At 35.9% G+C, this 16882-nt stretch overlaps 1 protein-coding gene across 2 annotated transcripts in view; it reads right to left on the minus strand.

Annotated features, from left to right (window-relative positions):
• Window positions 1-16882, minus strand: part of st6gal1 (ST6 beta-galactosamide alpha-2,6-sialyltranferase 1) — a 77433-nt gene that overhangs the window by 56513 nt on the left and 4038 nt on the right. For both annotated transcript variants that reach the window (XR_007424981.1, XM_007254156.4), the window contains exons 2-4: window positions 11392-11598; window positions 10379-10747; window positions 5171-5435 (exon numbers count right to left, since the gene is read on the minus strand). Coding sequence is in view for 1 of the 2 variants with exons in the window: in XM_007254156.4 (XP_007254218.1) it covers window positions 5171-5435; window positions 10379-10747; window positions 11392-11598 (841 nt within the window). In the remaining variant the exon portion in view is untranslated. The remainder of the gene's footprint in view (window positions 1-5170; window positions 5436-10378; window positions 10748-11391; window positions 11599-16882) is intronic.

The raw sequence follows: 16882 nt of genomic DNA on the forward strand, positions 1-16882 counted from the left end.
GATTAGTCAAAAATTATTTTCCATGCCCTCAATCTCTGCTTCCTGTGATCGGAGCTCCTGTTCATATACATGTTTTTCCGCACCTTACTATGCTGTGGTGCCTTCACAACTTTAAAGCTTTCTGCTGAAACCATCACTTCAAAACAACAGAAACCACAAAACATGGAATTTGAATGTTGTTTAAATTCCCAAAAGATATTTCAATTTGGAGCATGCTGATATTTAGGGAGTAAATATGTAATCTGTTGTGTTTGTGATTATTTAAGTGTAAATAGGGCAGCAAGTAACCCTTCCCTACTGTGTTTCTGTCCCCAACAATTAATCTATTGTACTTCAATTACTAATTAAAGATTCATTTGAATTAAAAAAAAAGTGTTGATTATATCGATTAATTGTTGCAGCCCTATTATGAACACGTGAACAAGGCAGATACGGTCCTTATTTGTCGTAAATTGGGAGGAATGTAAGCACTCAGCAAAAATGCAAAATATTTTAACTTAATTATCTAAGCATTTGAGTGCTTTTCCTTGTTTTATATAGTATTGTTGCTGGTTGTCTTAGCAGTGTGCTATCACTTGCTTTAAGCTAACACTTAGGTTAAGAATACTTGGAGAATACGGGTAGCTGCACCCCTGAAATACCAATGCGGAGTCAGAGAGCCACATGGTTGGGGGCTTCCCTATAGATCACTAAAATAGGACCCATACTGTCTTTATAAAAGTGAACTTTCATACCCTAAAGAATCCCTATTAATAATGTATGCACTGCAGGCTAAAGGGCATTGTTTGGCATTTGGAGAAGTGCTGGATCTGTGGTAAGAGCACTTAGTTATTTATGACAGGGTCGTGGATTTGATACCAGGGTTCACTAAGCTGTCACTATTGGGGCATTGAGCAACACTGAGCACCATGTGCGCTCACATTCTCTCTTTGTGGGTGCTCAAAAGTGTGTAAACATGTGTGGACTAAATGTTGGTAGATTTTTTTGGTTACATTGTTTATTTCATACAAAATCAGTATTGGTAGACAAAAGTTTACATTTGATTGTTTCTACTGAATGTTTGAAACTGTTATTATTACATAAAACCAAACATTAACATGTATTTTGTTGCAGTGTTATATTCTTGAATTAATAAAAACTTTTCAGTGTTTTTTTTATATCTCCTAGTATATTGTTATCTCATAAATACCATGAAATATTGTAAAATTAACCCCTAATGTGTTCACTGCATGGATGATTAAGCCCATATTCCATCTGTGTTCCAAGTAAATAGTGAATATGTTTGTCTTTGTCTCTGTCTTGTCTAAATAGTAAATTCTCCTCTGTATTGAAGGAAATGTCTTAAATGAGTCAGTCCTGCTCTGATCTTAACAGCTCCATGGTTACAGTTATGAGGATGATTTGTAACAGGCTGTGTTTTGCATGAATGCCATATATTTATTGATTTTTGGTACATTCGGTTGAAAATGTTTTAAAATTTGATGGAAAAACAATGTCACTATTTATTAATCTTTTAATAATACAGCTGCACTCTGCAGTTGGTGATCAGTTTTGTCCAACAGTTTACAAGGTTTTGCTCACTCCAATGTGTATACTCAATACTTTGAGTTTGGTGTTCTATTTAAAAATATTTATTTTATTTTTAGAATTTGTAGTCCTGAAAATAGTGTGTTTTCATTTGTAAATTATAAAAATGTAAAATGCCAGGTCTTTCCTATTGTTTTGGCTGACATATTTACTATGATTACTTTGTTGTTTTATTGTGGCAGAATAAGTGTTCAACATACATCTTTCAACAGAACACTTTACCAACCGTTAAACATGATGCTGGTCGCAACAAAAATCCTTAAAAATGTAACACTTGTGCACTAAATTCACAAAAATTTAATGTATTGTGCACTATACGTGTGCCCCAGATAATTACCAGTTAAATTATTTAAAAATAATTTAAAGAAATAACTGAAAGCCCCCACATTGCCATGCCATTTATATTTATGATGAATAAATCTAATACATTTTCACCATAACTGTATGTTTGAACTATATCTCCTTTGTATCAGTCTTCATTGTTCTTATCAGCACTATACTTGGCACTGAGCAACTTACTCCCCTCAAGATAAGCCCACTCAAAAAATGTGACTCAGTCATATGTAGGCCTACAATTCCCTTAAGGAGATAGAACAACAAAACAATACAACAGGGTACAATGCATAAGACCAATTGTTATGTGCACTAGGAAAGAATTGAGCTTTTTGAATACAATACATGTATTTACACTGACATCCCACAAGTTATGAGACCGCTTTATACTATAAACTCTTCATGATGCGTTACCTCAGAGTATGGCTTGGGAACTAATATGGCTTGTATAAGTTGTGAGGTGTTATCTTGTCATTAAGATCAAACACTGAAATGAACTAAATTATCGGAGTTGTGCCAGATAGATTGGACATTCCTAGTTCCATTTTTTGGGGCATTTAACATTCCTGGAATACACATTGTGAAAGCTAATATTACCAGCCACAGTGAACAATGCAGTGAGTGGTGATGATCGTGACTGGCAGCATCTGGCTAAAACTGTCATTGCGAATAGACGCTTTGACGGCAGAAACTTTCACTTTCAAGTAATCACATCCAGATTAATTGCAAGGGGACCACCCACAGCACTCTTTATCTTTTAATGGGAAAAGTCATGAGAGACACTACTAGTCCCTTGTCCCAAACATATGACAAATGGCATGAAAAACCAGAAGACATAAAAATGAGCTCCTAGAGGTAAAGTAGAAACTATTAATTATATATATATATATATATATATATATATATATATATATATATATAACACACTTTAACTCACTCATATCTCATATTTCTCAGTACTATATATACTTATTTATTAGAGGGTGCTCCAATAGTAGAACAAACTACCTTCTACTATCAAAGCAGGAGTGTCACTCGCTATCTTTAAGAAACTCCTGAAGACAGAGCTCTTCAAAGACCACTTACTCTCCTAACACCTCTAACTAACTTACTAACTAAACTCCTAACCTCATTTCCTTCTTGCCCTCCTTTCCTCCTCTATCCCTTTTTTCATTTGGCTTGCTTTAGGCCCTGTCTTAAATTGTTTTTTACCTTTTTTAAACTTTTAAACTTTTTAAACTATTACTATATGTACATCATTATTGTAAGTCGCTACAGACAAAAGCGTCTGTCAAATGTAAATTAATATAATGGTCTGGCATTATATTTCAAACCAAAATCCACCAGAATTTTAAATCTCAGTTAAACTGAGGTCTCCCACTTCTCTTACAGTCTCCTCCCACATTTGCTGAAGTCATCGTCCAAACTCGTGATAAAAAAAAATCTATATTATATTCAGGAATATAATAATACACTGCTGCACCAGCCACAATCTTTAATGACCATTCTCCAACATACTGCATACAAAAAACTACAAGGTCTGAGCTATGGCCTGAATATAAATAGTGAAGCAGCGCAGTGATTGGAAGATCAGTGGCTTGAGCCACTGAACCAAGAGGAGATGGTGCCATTGAGCAAGGCAACTAACCCCTAACTGTTCCATGAGTGTGATCAATGTGCAGTTGGACAAATCCCTATGTCTGATTAAGTTGTTCTTCCTTCTTAAAAAAAAAACACACAAGCGATACATTCATCATGCCCAGTCCAAGGCCAGCTATAGAAAGCACCTTTGTGGCAAGGGGCATTAGACTTGTTCTCTAATTTGAATCTTGTTTTTTTAGTCCAAAGGGCATTGTTCCTCTTTTCTCACTCCCCATTTGGAGCATATATCCAGGATGTGAGCTAGACAGGAAGTCCAGTGGACATGAAGACCTGTACCCTCTAAATACTGTACAGATAATAGATAATCAGACAATAAAACCCTTCCTTCTTCAGTTAAAATGAGCGCGCTCTGTATGTTCAGGCTAAAATAAGTACAGTGCTGTGAACCCATGCTATAAATCAATGCAGCAAACTGTAAATAACCAGCACATGTCAATAGCAAGCCCTGAAAGGGAAAAATGCTCACTGATGGAATACAGTGCCCTTCATTACATTATTTGCAAGCTGTACAAACCCTGCACTTATACTGGCAGGCATCAGAACGACAAGCGACCACTCATTTCCTATGGGACGTGATATTCTAAACTGATGGGCTGAAGAAATTTTTTAGACTGATCACTGACACAGGAGACCAAGGTCCTCAGCTTCTGCTCTCTGAACTTTTGGTTCAGACTTTGTCCAAAACAATGTGATTCTGAACACAATAGAGCAGATTTTATCTGCGGTGTCTACATTTCTGGTTTATATGACCACATGGACAAAAAATGTATCTTGATAAATAGCTTACTAGAATGGCCAGTAAGTAAGAAAAAAACATTGATAAATTGATGTATTGCAGTATTTTATTTTTTTTAATAACCTATTGATTTTCAAAACACAGCATCAGATTTTTAAATATTAGTTTACATATATAGATTAGTTTCAGACAATGGTTTATTTTGTGTTGTTTTTAAACCCCACCCACAATATAAAGCAGTGTTTTGTACTCTCATCTGCAGATCCCACTGTTCTGATGTCTTAAAAGAGCTCTAACCCCTGTATTGTGATGCATATTCTATCGTCAAGTTTATAAACTGCCAATACACAGCATTATTCGCCAGCATGCTTACCCACCACACCGATACAACAGATTACACTAGTGGTTTCTGTATCTACTGTAGCTGTAGATTACCCCTTATTTATAAACAGAAATTAAGGAAGTCAGAGAGTAATCTGTTATGCACATTCTGTTTTGTAATGCATGTGCAAGTAAATTAATTCTTATCAAATTGACAACACACAGTGATGAACTGGATATGTATAAGTTCTTTAGTGTGAAACCATAATAAACCATACCAAAGTATCAATGTACATGAAACAAATGGTTCTTTGAGTGATGCCATTTAATAACCCCTTTAATATCATTAGAATCTGTTCTAGGGGTGTAAAACCTTCACTGGGTGTAAAGCAAATAGTTATTTACCAGTTCTTTACCATCTCTGTTAGAAACAAGATTCTTATTGGATTCAAAAGCCCTTCCTCTATGGCATTGCTCAAAAAAACACTGAAAGTACCTTTATTTTTAAGATTGAGTGTAAACCGTACTTACCTATTTCTTTCCCTAATCCGGAATTTCGCAGAGAGCCTGCAGATGACACAACTGCGCATGTTTTAAATGGACCGAGATCAGAGCTCAGGGGTTGGGGAGGCAGTTGGGAGGCCCAGGGAAATCCAGCAAATGGCTCCATATCTGGTGTTAATGTAGTAATGTGCACCATGTCTTTGAGTTGGCAGAGGAGCTCCGGGCCACTAAGTTTGCGCCGTCTTGTTGCACCTTCTGAACCAGAGAACTTCACTCCGTATTTGTTCATTGCCTAAAAGAGAAGGAGATAAATATTACAGCAATACCTGGAAACTTTCCAGATAACGTGCCCATTTGTGTTCTGTGTGGGTAGCCCAACTGGGAAGTGGACGTTTTGTCAATGGGTTCCATTTGAACCCCACATATAAAGTATATGGATGTTGTTAATGGGCGTCAAATGGGTCAGTGATGGGACCAGGAGGGGTGCTTAAACATGGGTTCCGTCTGGGTTGTACATTTATGCAATATATGGGGCCTAGATGGGACCCACGTGAGATTAAGTTGGAAACCACCTAATCCACATTACACCCATGTGAGCCCTACACGAGCATCCTGGCTGGGTTCTAGAGCAGTGTTGTTCGGTCACAACAGACTACTTCTTTAAGTACCTAGCTAACAGACAATGTTATAAGATCGTAGGGGTGGACGATATGGCCCTAAAATAATATCATGATATTTCATGGTATTTTTGCAATAACAATAATCTTGGCGATATGATAAAACTGAATTTTAAAAAACATATTTCAAGGATACACTACTGCAACAAAATTAAAATTACATGTTATTATTGCATACAATATGATATGGCACACCCCTGACTGAGATATTTAAAAAATACAAGAATTTTATCAGAGTTGCAACAGAAGTCAATTATCCAGAATGTCCTGATACTAATAATGCACTCAAAATATCTCCCTATATCCAGGATTAAAGTAGAATAAATGTTACTGTACAGATACAATCTGTCTCTAGTAGATATATAATGGGAAATGGGAACAGTGTGAATTTTTCTTTTGCTAAAAACAGCAAAAAAAATAGTACCCTGATGTTATAATTAGGGTTAGGTGATATGGCACGACATTTCAGAGTATAATATCGTTGACGATATTCAAAAATGTTGGTGATATATTTGCCTACGATGCGATATAGCACACCCCTATAAGAACGTTTTGGAACATTTTAAGGATTAGCCTGTAATTTTACAAAAAAAGATTTAAGGTTGGCTCTATAAATATATGACATAATGATGGTTTGCATCAAAATGTTATTCTAGCATTTCTAACACAAAGTTCAGACGATTTCTAGATGAATACTAACATTATGGATACGTTAACGTTACCAGAATGTTTAAAAACTTTCAATAAAAAACAAAAAAAAAGAATATCCAAAAAAATTTGACAGATAAAATAATCTAAGAATGTTAACTGTAACATTTTAGAAAACATTCTACTAAACAAAAAATTGTTAGCTAAGTAGTTAGTCTTAATCTTTAAACAGTTAATTAAGTGTCTTTCTGCATCATTGAAATGAAAACCTAAAGCTGCTCCGTCTCTTTGTGGATAAGATTGGACATCTGTGTTCTAGAGCAAAGATATTCATGTGGAGTTCACGTGATGTTTGTCTTCAGTCAAATTGATTCTTTTTCAGTCTTTTTTGCAAGAGGGCAAAATCATCTCAGTGATACGCAGTTTATGCAACTGTGCTTAATCCCTTGAGGATTATATGAAGGGATTATTTTAAGAAATGTCAATCCTCAAACATACGTGAGTCAGTTAATGTCATGATCTGATTCCAGTGTACATTGTGAAGTGCTGACATGTCACACATGATCATAAAGTAAATACATTTTACAGTTAGCAGAAATGAAATTTCTGAACAGTTCATCTGTGTTTACTCTTACTATTGACTATAACTTTTTAATTTTAAAATAATATTAATATAATTGCTAGGCTAATTATTTGATTCTCACAGACCTCACATGACTTTTTTTTCTGACTTTTTTGCTAGTTAAACTAACAAAAATTTGCTGTCTCTAATGAAGTCTCTAAACAACTGAATGAAGACTTTAGTTTTATGCATTCATATAGTATGAAATGACTAGCTTCTAGTTAAAGTGATTCAAATATAAAACACAAATCGTTTTATTGATCTGAAGTTAGTTTATTATTTGATAACTTTTACTTTAAACTCTGCATTTTGTTATAAATAGTGAAGCACTGACATTCTAGCAGCTAAGCTCCTATTTAAAGCTGCTGAGCGGAAAATTCAAATTCAAAAAGCCAACTTCAGCATCGTGCTAAATCTGAGGCTGCAGGCTGCTTGTTGCACTTTGACTAGGAGACAGGCAACCATGCTGTGTTTGTGGTGATTTGCATACAGATAAACAAGTTTTTCCGCTTTTAGTTTAAGATTATAAATAAGAAAAAAACAAGACAGAAAATTTAGAAAACAGCAGTTGTCTGTAAATATTTGTTTTTTACTTTTTGACTGTGAATACTATGCAGTATGTGCAGTTTAATGATGGCTGGTTTCAGATGATCTTTGATGGTTGAAGGTTAAGATTTTGGTCATGTGAAAAATAAGTGCACAAATGCAGTGTTGCCATTATTGTAATATCTGATTAAAACATTTAGTAACATGTACAATATGTAAAATAAGGGTCACAAATAAGAGTAATAGACATTATTAAATGGTTAAGTAATTATTAAACTGATAATTGACACTAGTTAAGACATATTTAAACATATAATTACAATTTTAAGGCTTAAGCATGTTAGAAATAATAATGAATTGAAAAATAATAAATTAATAATTAGTCATTTCTAATAATTAGTTGAGACATTCTGTTATAAGTACTTTTAATTAATGCACCTTTATTGTAAAGTAAACATTCAACACAGACTCTGTAAGTAATTTTTTTAAGCAGATTTTTTTCAGTTTATTGGTTAGAAAGCCATGATTGATGATGATAAACTTTGCACGCAATTTATCTTGTACACGGGTTGATTTGTTAGCCTAGTAAATTTGTTAAATATCTCAGCAAATATTAAAGGATTAGCATGGGTGGCAAACATAAGGTCATTTCATCCTTATGTTTCGTGTACAAACCATAAAATAATCCATAGAGGCGAATTTTAATATTGCAGCATTGTGTACTTTAGTGACTATGATAGTCATGTACTTACTGTATTTTGCGCACATGTAAAACAAATATTACACTCTGATATGTATATAAAGTTTGTGCACTCAAGCTTATTTATCTTACCACTAAAAGTGGTATAAAGAGATAAAAACAGGAAACACCACAGTGCAGGCTGAGAAAGTTAATTAACACATTGGTATATGTTACCATTTGTTGTTCATTTGCACGTTTTTGCACGTTTGCCCCATGTTGCACCATGGTTGCGGAGGAACACAATTTTATTCCACTCTGTACTTGAACTCAGATGGAATGACAATAAAAGCCTCTTGGCTTGACTTAAGGGTAAAACTATACTATAACATTTTAGACAAACTTCAGGGCAATGATGTGCCAAACAAGATAAACAGCTAATGCATGAACTTAATATATTTATATATAACTTTATTTATTTTCCTTCTATACACCTTTTTTAAAAAGTTGTTCACACCCTTTATTTACAGAAAGGTAAAATTATTTTAAACCACCAATTAAAAAGGTAGAGCCACTGGAATTCTACCATTGAGGTTTGGAGCTACTTTGAGCTTGTTATTGGTGTAAATATAGCGATTTTTTTGCATGGGCTACATTTTTTCCCTATCACTAGCATTGTAAGTCTGTAAGCATTGGCTAAAAGCGATGTATTTCTGAATACTGGAGGAGCGAGACGTGGGCTACTTTACAACAGATTTCTCCTTTAAAAATAGTTTATAATCATTAGGGCTGCATCCAACTATTACTTAATCTGTGACAAAATATTAATGTTGTTATATATCGATATACGTGTCATCAAATATCAATATGTACATCCTTAATTCGATAAATCCCTAATTCCTGTTTTTTTCTTATTTAGGAGCATTTTATCCTCTTTAATAACACAAATGTTGTAAAGCAGGGGTGTCCAAACTTTTTTTGTTGGGGGCCAGAAGGAGAAATATATTTGAAGTCACGTGCCACAGACTGTAATAAAACAAATAATGAAATATACCACTTTTAATAATACATTTTCCTGATTACTATCATTTACACACCATTTTACTTGACTTAGTACTTGACTGAGTATCTTTATCTACCTTTGACAGTGTTGTGTAAACTAAGATTTTTCAAATTGATGTATCATTTCATGATGTCTCTTAATATTAAACTCCTTAATTACGGCAACTTTTAGACTCTTTGGCCCGTTTTTCTGTGCTACAACTGAACACTCTCGCCCCTTTTAGACTCTTTGGCCTGTTTTATTGCCCTAAAACTGCGCACCCTCTCCGCTTTTAGACTCTTTGGCCTGTTTTTCTGCGTTATAACTGCGCACTCTCTCCGCTTTTAGACTCTTTGGCCTGTTTTTTCTGAGCTAAAACTGCGCACTCTCTCCGCTTTTAATCTCTTTGGCCCGTTTTTTTCTGTGCTTAAACTGCGGACTCTCGCCTCTTTTAGACTCTTTGGCCTGTTTTTCTGCGCTATAACTGCGCACTCTCTTCGCTTTTAGACTCTTTGGTCTGTTTTTCTGAGCTAAAACTGCGCACTCTCTCCGCTTTTAGACTCTTTGGCCCGTTTTTGCTGCGCTAAAACTGCGCACTCTCTCCGCTTTTAGACTCTTTGGCCCGTTTTTCTGCGTTATAACTGCGCACTCTCTCCGCTTTTAGACTCTTTGGCCCGTTTTGCTGCGCTAAAACTGCGCACTCTCTCCGCTTTTAGACTCTTTGGCCCATTCTTTCTGCGCTAAAACTGCGCATTCTCTCCGCTTTTAGACTCTTTGGCCTGTTTTTCTGCGCTAAAACTGCGCATTCTCTCCGCTTTTAGACTCTTTGGCCTGTTTTTCTGCGCTATAACTCGCGGGCCGCACCAAAAAAGGAAACGGGCTGCAAATGGCCCGCGGGACGTAGTTTGGACACCCCTGGTGTAAAGTATCATAGAGAATTGTTGTAATATATTGAGTCTTGCAGATTTACAGAATGTGATCATTGTAACTGAGGCCAATGCATTGTGAGATGCTACCTTACCTGATAGTTTTGTACCACCTTCTTCAGCCTTTTCCCGAGCATAGTACTGGACATTTCATCATCCCATATCTCCCCTAGAGCTCCATGCGTTCCAAACAGCTCTGCATCCCCTTTTTGGAGAGAGTCTGATTTTCTTCTGCCCCCAAGGATGGTCTCAAGGGCTCTTCTTAGGGGTCTGCCTACGAGCCAGGAGAGCAGGCCGTGTGGCTCCCTGTCTCTGCTCCTGAAGCTGTGCTCCTTGTGACTGCTCTCGAGAGAGTGCGTGGAGGAAGACAGGACAGGGATGGGCTTCTGAGGGTCTCCTGGGATGACGCCTGGGAGTTTTTGGGGGTCCACGTACATAGGTTTAGCTCCTGCTCCTCGCAGTACCTGTAGTTGATTATTGAACACAGATAAATCTTAGTATACACATAGATTGCATTGTAAGTAAGTAGGTACAATGTTATGTAGGCTGCTAAATATTTTGATTATATATATAATTTCTCTGAAATTAAAGCAGCTTGAATGCAAGGCTAAACATCATCCCAGGGGCAATTAAAAATTGGGCGAGATACTCCAGGTACTCAATGTGAATGAAATTAACCAGTTTCAAATATGTCCTTTTATTTTCTCTTTTACCAATAACCATCTTTCTGATTGTTATGAAAATAATTTTCAATAAACTTTCAAGTTCATCACTACTCCACAAGATCCTCAAATAACCTCTGTGCTGTTTTTTTTAGAACAACAATTGGACAGTTTGCACTTTCTCACAGAGGGCCTTTCATATGGAACTGCCTACCAACTTATTTAAAAATCTGCACTAGTATCATTAGTTTCAAAAAACAGCATAAAACTCATCTACATATTATTATTACTATTTTTATTATTATTTATCTTTTTTTCTTGGTCTTTTTTTCTGTGTTTCTCTTATGATATCCTTTATTTTAGGCTTTTTTTACGTTCCCTGCACAGTATTTTTTTTTTTTGTTTATTAATTTGTTTACTTGATGTTACATTCAGTTTCACCATACCTTTACAATGGAGTGGGCTCTGGGCTGTGCTCGAGTCCGTGCCCTCACTCCAAAGATGGCATCAGTTACTGGTACACTGTTTTCAGCACACAGTGTATACAACACAGCCATGGTCATGCAAAACAGTGCCATGCACAAAGCTCCTCGGCGGGCTCGACGCCGCAGCCGCCAAAGCAGGCTCACACGATCCATTGCAGCGCCTGGGATCTGGAAAAGACCGGGATAATCAAGTAAATGGACCATTATCAGAAAACTGACTGCAAATGACAATACATTCTTTTGACTATTCATTGTATTTAATAGAAATCCTATTTTTCATTACATTTTACATTACATTTATGACATTTAGCAGAGTTTGGCCAATGTTGTGTTAGGAGACTTGCCCAAGGACCCTTATTGATGTAGAGCAGCATAGTCACCAAGACCTGGAATTGAACCCCAGTTTCCCACATGGTAGCTCACTGACAGACGAGCCACACTAACCTTTTTTTTTTTCTTTTTTTTTCTGTCGTGCGTGCATGCATCCTGTCATTGCAAGTAACTCAACAGGGTGGACAGTGACAGATTGGACAATTTTAGCCGAACATAGTTGACCTAGAGTTGCAAACATTTTCAAAATTCATAGAGTTCATAGTTATTTTATACAGTCATTTGCACAGTAAGGAAACAAGTTTCCACATTCTTTGCTCCTCGCCAAGGATACCAAAAAAACTAAACAAAAAAACATTTTGAATAGTGGTACCACTTTAAAATAAGACTACCTTTATAAAGGGTTTATAAATGGTTTACTATTAGTTTATTAATGGTTACTAATTAGGTTGTAAATGCCTTAAAAATCATTAATAATCAGTTTACTATTTGGCAAACAACAGGTCATTGTTGCTCTTTCTACGTATGTGTTATAACTGATTAATAATAATTTTTAAGGCATTTACAACCTAATTAGTAACCATTAATAAACTAACTGTAAACCATTTATAAACCCTTTATAAAGGTAGTCTTATTTTAAAGTGGTACCTGAATGAATAGTTTATAGTGATCTTTTTCTGTTTTAGTAAAACATTTTTTATTACCACTATATTTTACCATGACAAATTTGACAGTTTCAGCATTACCTCAGCCAAATATGGAGAGAATATGAGAAATAATTAGTGAACATGTAGCAAGTGACTTCAGTTCTTTGACAATAAAACAGTGTGAAGGCTGTGATGTCACTAATATCACTGAATGATTACTTTCTTATAGGGCTGGGGCTATCCCAAATAAACTGGGTGTAAAGGAAATTCTTAAACATTCTTAAATAGCTTAATATTTTAATGAAATTATAAATGTTTTTAAAATACTTTTTTTTTTAAATCTTAAGAAAATAGAACTAAATACCAAATAACCAAATACAAAAACTGTTTAAGGTCCTCTTTATTTGTAATAATGTGTTCATTCAGAGTCAATCCTGAAAACATTATTGTCGTAGAGTGTTTAAATTTAAACAGCTATGCTGCTGCCTCAAATGCATAAACACTATATTTGCATACATTTGTGTCTATTTGGTTTAGGTAAATGCAACACGAAGGGAAAACATAAAGATCTGGTTAAAAACATGTTGGCTTTATTTTAAAACAGCTTTGTTCTAAAAAGCTTTTCCCAGAGTGAAATGAGGTCTTCAAGCTCTTAATCCTGGGAGAACTACTGGAAACTGCCATCATTTAATAAAGAAACTTGTAACAGTTTAAATAAGGGGACTCCAGAGGATGAACAGTAGTGCAAAGTTGTGCCATGGCCCAGATTGATTTGGAGCATTTAGAGCAGGCTGAGGAAAGAATGTAGGATACTTACAATCTTATAACATATTTGAGAGATAGATCTATTGTCAATTTTACATCTCTACAGAATATTTTGTAGTTCTATAATTACAGACTGTAGTCCTTCTGTTTCAATTCACATATTATTACCTTCCTTTCAACCTGTTCTTCTATAGGTGGTGACTTTAACATTGTGGTTTGGTGTGGTGGTAGAAGTGAATCAGACACAGCAGTGCTGCTGGAGTTTTTAAACTTCAGTTTTTAAACTAAGTCACTGCTGGACTGATAATAGTTCACCAACCAGATATATAGTCAAAAAACATACTGTGGGTACTAATAACGGACTTGAATATGACCAAAACAAATGATGTGGCAACAGATTCAGAGATAATGCATCTGACTTTACATCTACAAGTTGGAGCAGCTAGAAAAGAGTGTCTAAGTGTGTACAGTAAGTGGACACAGTGTTTAAAAACTCCAGCAACACTGCTGTATCTGACCCAGCTCTTTTCAATTAGCCAGCTGTACTGTTTTACGGTGCAAACAAATCTATGTGAGTGGACACCAACTAGCATGCAATCTGTAGAAGTCCTGCTGTATCACTGGATATAACTGCAGACTCATGATTTAGTAGTATTAAACTGAAAGCAAAGCAAACAAAAAGGTTCAAAGTTTACACAAGTTTACAAAGTACTTACGCTTGAATATTTAGTAATTTGCTCAAACTGGATAATAACATGTTGAAAATGGTGAAAACTGTTAAATACTGAAAACTGTTAAGTACTTTTTTAATTGCAATGGTAATTATATGCCAGATGTGGCCTGCAAGCATAAAACATCTGGCCCGTGAGGTTGTTTGAATTATAGTGAACGATAATGGAAAAAATAAAATGCTTCTCTGGTGAGCTTTTGTTTACATTCCTTTCCTGTCTCTCTGTCGTGCTCAGCCTGACTTTAGTTTTCACCTGTTCTCGTCTTCCGCCTGTTCTTGGGCTCACTATCTCCTTATAAGGGCGTTTTTTCCCAGCCATGTCTCAATTCACTAACCAGTGAAGCGATAGTGTATTGGACCGAGACCCTGACGACACAGGTTTGATCCCGCGTGAAGAGTGGTGTGTTTATTTTTTTTCCTTTTTTCCTTTCTTTTTGGGTTTACATTGAGATCAGCTATTCTGCAACTGGGTTCAACAACCCTCTGGGCTGGGAAGCTACTAGTCTGTAGCACTCTATCCCATTACACTTCATTTTCCAAAACAGATTTTTTTTTTTTTTTTGCCAAACTTATTTGTCGACCCCTGGAATAGAGCATACTGCTGCTGTCTCAAGAGCTTGCTTTGAAGACACAGATTCTATGACATGGCCAGTTGCATGACCAGGCCTATCCCCGTTTGAAACTATTTGTTATGTTATGCCACATGCTTACAGTACTTTACTACTACATCAGTTTTGCAGGAATATTTAAGATGAATGAGATGGATTATGGCAGAACCCCTTAGGAACCTCTACAACTCCATGCTGAGACATCTGGCATGTTGTGTTTCTTCATTGTGTGTAGCTTAATTAAAATTGCCCATATTGGTTTAAATTTTGGTAACCTTTTTTCTTGGTTCAGAAGAGCATTGCAATCTGGCACTTGGTGAGTATAGGAAATGGTCCATCACTGCAGAGAGTACAGCTCCACTCCTCCACAGCCCACTGACAAGAGGTTTATGCCCTCTAGGTCAGTAGTTCTTAGACTAGTTTTCAGGAATCCCAGAGAGTCCTCAGGGAATTACTGGGGTCTGGTGTCTCTGAGAAGTGGTTTATGGTCCTGAAATTTGGTGTTGGGCATGGTGGATGTAGGCTCCAGAAGTAATTCTACTATATATGCTCATTAGTGAAGTATTTTTATTAAGAAAAGAAATGGTTACACAACCCTGCTCCATTAGATTATCCACCCAGCTAACAGAGAAAGTTATAAGAACGTTTAGCGACCTTTTGAGCAACCTAGGTTCCCACATTAAAGAAATAATGTTCCTTTATTGCTATAAGTACATGTGATATGATGGTGATGATTTGCATCACAGAAAATTTTAAATAGCTAAATAAAAATGTTTTAAGAACACCCAGACAACTGGACACATTGAACATTTTAAACATATAAACTGTAACATTTAGAAAACATTCTACTAACCAAACATTGTTAGCTGGGTAGCTGTTTGGAAAAGGACTTACCTTTCTTACAAGCACTACCATAAGCCAGCTGTACTGTTCTACATTACACACACTGCTATAGGACATTATAATAAAGTAATCTGTAGATGTCCCGGTCCAAGCCATTTAGAGGTAGTATGTGTGAACCTTCCGTCAGTTCTTTAATTGTGTTCGGTGATGTGGAATTTTCCCACTGGATCTCAGTATTTATTTTGTATACTTATGATGTAATGGTTGTAATGGGAAGGAAAGTGCACACCCAGCATTTATGGACAGACAGAGATCACTTGGACGCCTAGACTATGTATGTAGGGTAGGGTTGCAGTGTCTATTTGTCGTGCAAACAATGGCGGCAAATCCTACATTAAACACACCTGATCCAATGGCATAGTAACTTATAAAGCTTTTCATCAGATCAAATGAATTTACTTTATTTATTTAGTATTAAATAGTTTACTCAATGATGAAAACCAAGTTTACTCATGATAAAACCAAGTTCTAATATTAACCTACCATTGGTTCAGATCACACAATTAAATCTGATGCTTATACTATATTAAATAATTCACCATTACCTACTACTTAAGGTAGGTCCAGGCATATTTTCAGGAAGCACAGAGGCAACAGTAGCAAGAAAAGAAACCTCAAATATACTTGCTATCACACTTTAAAAATGAACTGACCAAGGGTTGCAATAAACAATAAACTAGATTTTTAAGTTAATCAATAATAAGAAGCTTTGGAATCAACAAATACAGTCAATCAAAAACAGTTGAGCACTCCGTTTTAAATTGTCCTACATGCAAAAAATATAATAAACCCTGTGCCATGAACTCACTTCTTCTCACATGCACAATTATTCTGTTTGTTTAATTTAACATATGAGAGGAAAATATTGTTTTTAATATTATTTAATATTTACATTTTTACACTTCAGGGATGTCTATCTGCCTCTATCAAATCTACCAACTATAACTCCCCTAAGCCACCTCAAAATCATGTCGCCAGTCGCCAACCAGTCAATCACATTTTTTACTCATTAGTATTGCTAGGTCTTAGGTGTGAATGGGGAGCAAGCCTGTTAAATTTGGTGTTATCGCTCTCACTCTCTCTCATACTGGTCACTGGAAGTTAAACATGGCACCTCATGGCAAAGAACTCTCTGAGGATCTGAAAAAAGGAATTTCTGCTCTACATAAAGATGGCACAGGCTATAAGAAGATCAAGAACATCCTGAAATTAAGCTGCAGCACGGTGGCCAAGACAATACTGTTTTAACAGAATAGGTTCCACTCAAAACATGCCTTGGCATGATCGACAAAAGAAGTTTATTTCATGTGCTCAGCATGATATCTAGGGATTGTCTTTTGAAATTAGAGATTTAAGGGGTGGGTGTCAGCCTGTCAATGCTCAAACCAAATCAATTTATCTTGGTCTCATCAGGCTTCCTTTTCCTTCCTTCCTTCGACAGTAATGCATACCAATTTGATACAATGATA

The sequence above is a fragment of the Astyanax mexicanus genome, chromosome 17 (genome assembly GCF_023375975.1).
Source record: "Astyanax mexicanus isolate ESR-SI-001 chromosome 17, AstMex3_surface, whole genome shotgun sequence".
Lineage (NCBI taxonomy): Eukaryota > Metazoa > Chordata > Actinopteri > Characiformes > Acestrorhamphidae > Astyanax > Astyanax mexicanus.